General features: G+C 48.7%; 1 protein-coding gene across 1 annotated transcript; it reads right to left on the reverse strand.

Moving 5' to 3' along the window:
- Positions 1-717: 717 nt before the first annotated feature.
- SARC_00531 (hypothetical protein) lies at positions 718-4,633 on the reverse strand (the record flags this gene model as incomplete). Its single annotated transcript, XM_014305767.1, has 7 exons — positions 718-1,161; positions 1,196-1,361; positions 1,628-1,849; positions 2,081-2,332; positions 3,014-3,193; positions 3,707-3,833; positions 4,462-4,633. 7 exons carry the CDS (start codon positions 4,631-4,633, stop codon positions 718-720), a joined length of 1,563 nt encoding a protein of 520 aa, XP_014161242.1.
- Positions 4,634-4,754: the final 121 nt, after the last annotated feature.

Genomic DNA, 4,754 nt, shown 5'->3' on the forward strand with positions numbered 1-4,754 from the left:
TATATATCGTATGCAGTAGTGCGGCGGAACGTAGTTGACTACATTGTGACTCACCACCCTCGTTGCGTCTCCATTGAATTTGGCGCTGTACACTTTCGAGATGTGGCCCGTCAGGGTGTGCTGAAATAGTTAAATACAAGGTGCCATAATTTCAGTTAAGTACACATTACAAGAAGCGTATAATGATGATAAGTACGTACAAGTCGGTCGAATATACATTTAAACTCTCAACAAACAGACCAAATAGCACCGCATGCGTTTTTAACAGAAGCGATGATAAAGTTAGTGCCGTGGTGGTAGTTGAGGGCTACACTAGACTGTGCTCCACACGTGTGCGCAAGCATGCATATATGCAATATACCGTCTATTTATACCATATAAACAAACTTAAACTGTACATGATATAAGTCAGATTGGGTTGTGAACGCAGTTCACAGCAGAAACTAACCCTACCACTCATGACGAAAATCAGTATACACGCTACACAACCATCAGACTCCGGTCTTGCGCAATTGCTGTCAGTGGTGGGTCCACATATATACACACGACTCGAATAAGGAACGATCTCGAACACGTGTGCAGTGGAGAGGCGAGTGGTGGTAAACAGACTGCGCGTATGAGAGCTGATTGATCTACGCGCACATGAAGCCTAGAGAGAGGAACAGGTACAACGAGTACAAAGATGCCACGCGTACAACACCACTTTCGCCCGCGACATTAACTCGAAAGCGAGCGTTGCCAATTCTCCAGTGCTATTTGACAGGTGAAAGAAAGTCCAATTGCTTCGATGTGGCACAAGACCACCCCCAAAGACTCATCGAACATCAGCATGTGGGCAAAAAGTAATGTAATAAAGGCGAATAGAATGGACAGAAGCACGACCTGCCTATACCTGGACCTCCAGTGTGTACTATCGTCGCAAGTGTAAGCCGAACCACGCAGCAAGTACTGCACAAGACATCGTCGTATGGCGAAGACAAATACACGCATCAGATACGACACAGGGTGTTGACTAGGCACATCCTTTGCACCAGCGTACACAATCAACTGTAAGCGCATACAGCCGGCGCACAGGCCATAGCAGCACCAACACATTTGCACAGAGCCCCTGTCCTTCTCACCCGCACCCTTCGCATCGAAGTGGGGCAACGCACCCCACAACTCACACACGTGTGCACGACAGCACCACACTCACCTTTAACCGCTGAGTGCGTATATCGTATATCCTGGTGGCATTGTCGTTCGATGCAGCTAAGACCATGTCGTCCTTGTAACTGAATGAGACCGCCATGACACTCTGCGTAGCCCCGGGCAGTTCCATCTTCTTCTGGCCGGAGTAGGTGTCCCATAGAGTGAGCCTACTGATAAATAGTGCAGGAAACAAACGACAAGGGTAAGTACATTCACAAGCGCATGCACTGAGGGGCTGGGCTCTCTTGTGATCTAGGCAAAAGAATGCAACGGTTAGAACTGCACTAAGTGATGGTGAATGAGACACACAGACGAGACTGGCTTTAATACTACAGCCTGTCCGAACACTGCATAGTCCGGTCCGGCTGGTACACCCCCCCCCCACCATGCACACGCAGGACATAGCACACAACATAGACAACCCCCAGATCCTCACCTGTAGTCTCCAGTGGCAAACATAGTACCGGATGTGCTGAATGCAATAGAGTTGACCTCTCCCGTACACGTGACAGTCCTCATAGCCGATGTGGGAGGCCCTAGTTCATCCACATACGCCCAGGACTCGTCGGACGGATAGCCCGGTTGCTGAGACCCGCGGCCCGCCTTCTTCTCCTCTGACATCTGACTCAGACGCCGCACCCGCTCCTCCTTCCGATAGCTGTGTGTGTGTGAGTGTGAGAGGGGGATGAGGGGGGGGGGTTATGTAGGTTAGCATGGTACCCCGCCAGAGATGGCATGCATTATATACGTTCAGTTTAGCAACATACTTCGGTACATAGGCGTGCCAAGACAGACGAGACAAGCTTCAACTACGTGCGAGTGCGTACATATCCACACGTGTACAGTCCCTACTCTGCACGAGCGCATACACCCAGTCCCCTGCCCACACCTCTCGACCGCGCTGTTGGCCTCGTTCATCAGGGCTATCTCGCTACTCTTCTTCTTGAGCCACCGTTCAATCAACGCGTCGTTCTCCTTCTGTAGCCGATCCGACCTCTCCGTCGACGTGACCAGTTCCAGCTGCAGCGCTTGTAGTTCGTCCTGCAGCACCTGCAAGGCCGTGTTCTTGTCTACTAGGCTGTTGGTTTGGTCCTCAATAGTCCGCTTCATGATCAGGATTTCCTGGGTGTATGCCTTGATACTGTGGGCAGGTAGTGTATGGATTTGTGGGTGGGTAACGAGGATCAACAGGTGCGTCAGAGTTAAGATGTGGCAAGTTGTGGTGTGAGTGGCGTACGTCTCAGCGCATCTTCGCAATGACAGATACTGAACGGCTTGGCACAGTAGCGGGTGACGCGAGTACAATGTTCGGCACCAGAAACTTACGAGTTCTCAGTATACCGAGGTCACGCATACACAGGTATAGACAGGCGGTTTAGGGTTTAGGGTTTCACGAACGACTTTAGAGCCAGCAGAGATGTTGTATTTGCAGTTCGTGTATAAAACTATATACGCTTGGCAAATCTCTACACAAGCCTCCCGCAAAGGAAAACAGCCACTTCTTAGCAAAGAAAATTAAACACTTGTGAGTATAGCGAACTAAAACCTTTCGTACGCAATGATAGTGTGAAGCAGGCTATAGAAATAGGAGAGTACAAGGCACATCCAGATGGGTCTATTGATCCCAGTATCCCTTTGCTACAGGAGTTCGTTGAGATCCGGCACTCTCCGTGTATGCAATTCCGCCCCAATCTCTATTGACATTGCATACCACAAACCCGGTTTTTTCCTGCCGTGACAGTTTATTCCACACACATCCACACATCCACACATCCACACAACACACACACACACACACACACACACACACACACAGACGTACTCTTCGTTGCGCGTCTTGATGTCCTCATCTCGGCGCTGCAGCAGTTCGTTGAGGTCCAGCAGCTTCTGCGCATGGCTGCCCTTGCTCTTGTAGCTCTCCGTCAACTCGTGCCGCGTGGCCTCCAGTCGTGCCTTGAGCTCCTTCAGCTGCTGTTTGATCTCCTGCGACCCCAAGGCCATGCTGGGAGGAGAGGGGGATGCACGCATGAGCATAGGGGACTACGGCACTGAACACACCCAGACACCCCGCATTCACGCTGAGACGGGCAAGGTTCAGTTGTCGCTGAGGTTTAGATTGTCTCAGATTGGACCCGGGTAAAGCCCTCGTGTTTGTCAGCGTCCGCATGAGTGAACGGATGAGCCGACTGACATGTGCAACACGCGAGTGAGTAGCAAACGCTGGTAACATACGAGTGAGTACAAATGCCAGGTGCTTCTTTGACAGATACAAACACTCGCACCCGTAACAATCTCACTATGGCTCCGAGCTGCTTGCATACGCATGGCTACAACCACACTCTAACGTAAACATGTGTCTGAGCAGCGAGGTTTTGACTCAGTTCACCCCGTGTTTGACAGGCAGCCTTACCAACTGTTATCAACCGAAAGCATGAATGCAGAATGCTACACCCGCATCTACACACAACCTAGCCGACCCGCAACTAACTACAGGTACAGCTGTGCGTGTACATACCCCTCCTCCTTCATATGTGCCATTTCTCGCTGCAGGCGCCTGTTTTCCTCACGTTCTTTCTGCAGGCTGGCAGCGTCTGCCTCGGCCTTGGTTGCCAGTAACTCATGCTGAGTCTGTAACCTCGTATCTGGCGGTATAAAAAGGTGTGGTACGGAGATCAGGGCGCTATGGTGCTATACCAACCACTTGATGATGTACACCCGTTTTAGGCTTTACCCCTTGAACCCTGAAACTAAATCGACAGGACCTTATGCTGCCCCTATTAAAACAGTGTTTGCCGTGCCAGCGGTCGTGAACCAACTAGATCGATTCAAAAGTGTAGTATCTGAAGCCCACGCCCGAATCTGTAAAGTGCGAATCCTGTTGCCCGGTGGGATTGCATAGGCGCCCCCGTGCGTGTGTGCTGTGGATCCGGGATATGAAACGCCTTTATCTGATATATCAGGGGACCTAACATACAACTGTACCTTAAACATTCAGACATAGTCAGGACAACATTTACTAAATCTGATTCTATTTTCAATAAATAGGATACCCATTCTTTTTACCCCCTTATGTGTCGCATACATAGCAAGGGAAAGCGAGCGAATACCTTCACATCTAACGCACTAGGCTTCGACTATATGCATCATTTTTCAAGTCACGGCCTTGAACCATGGAGAAGTGGCTGTTTCATGTACGAATGCGCAGGAATACATTAAAGTGTGACCATTAATAGGTGCAACAGCAAATCACAATCAATAAATCAAACTCACAGTTTTCCAGTAGGTTGTCCCATCTCTTAAATTTGTCAACCCTGCGCCGGAACTGATTGTAGATGTCAGACTTCCTGAAACCAACATACGACAAGAAAAAGTGTATCAGTACGCTTGATATGGACAATATATCGAAAAAGAGAACATGTTTTTGTAACGATACGATCGACATTACAATTAAATACTTAGGGCTTTTGCAAAGTTTTTTAACTTCGTGTAACATAAAATTTCATATATATATATATATATATATATATATATATATATATTATTGTAGTACTATATACTTATTA

This window comes from Sphaeroforma arctica (assembly GCF_001186125.1).
Source record: "Sphaeroforma arctica JP610 unplaced genomic scaffold supercont1.17, whole genome shotgun sequence".
In the NCBI taxonomy this organism is placed as follows: Eukaryota; class Ichthyosporea; order Ichthyophonida; genus Sphaeroforma; species Sphaeroforma arctica.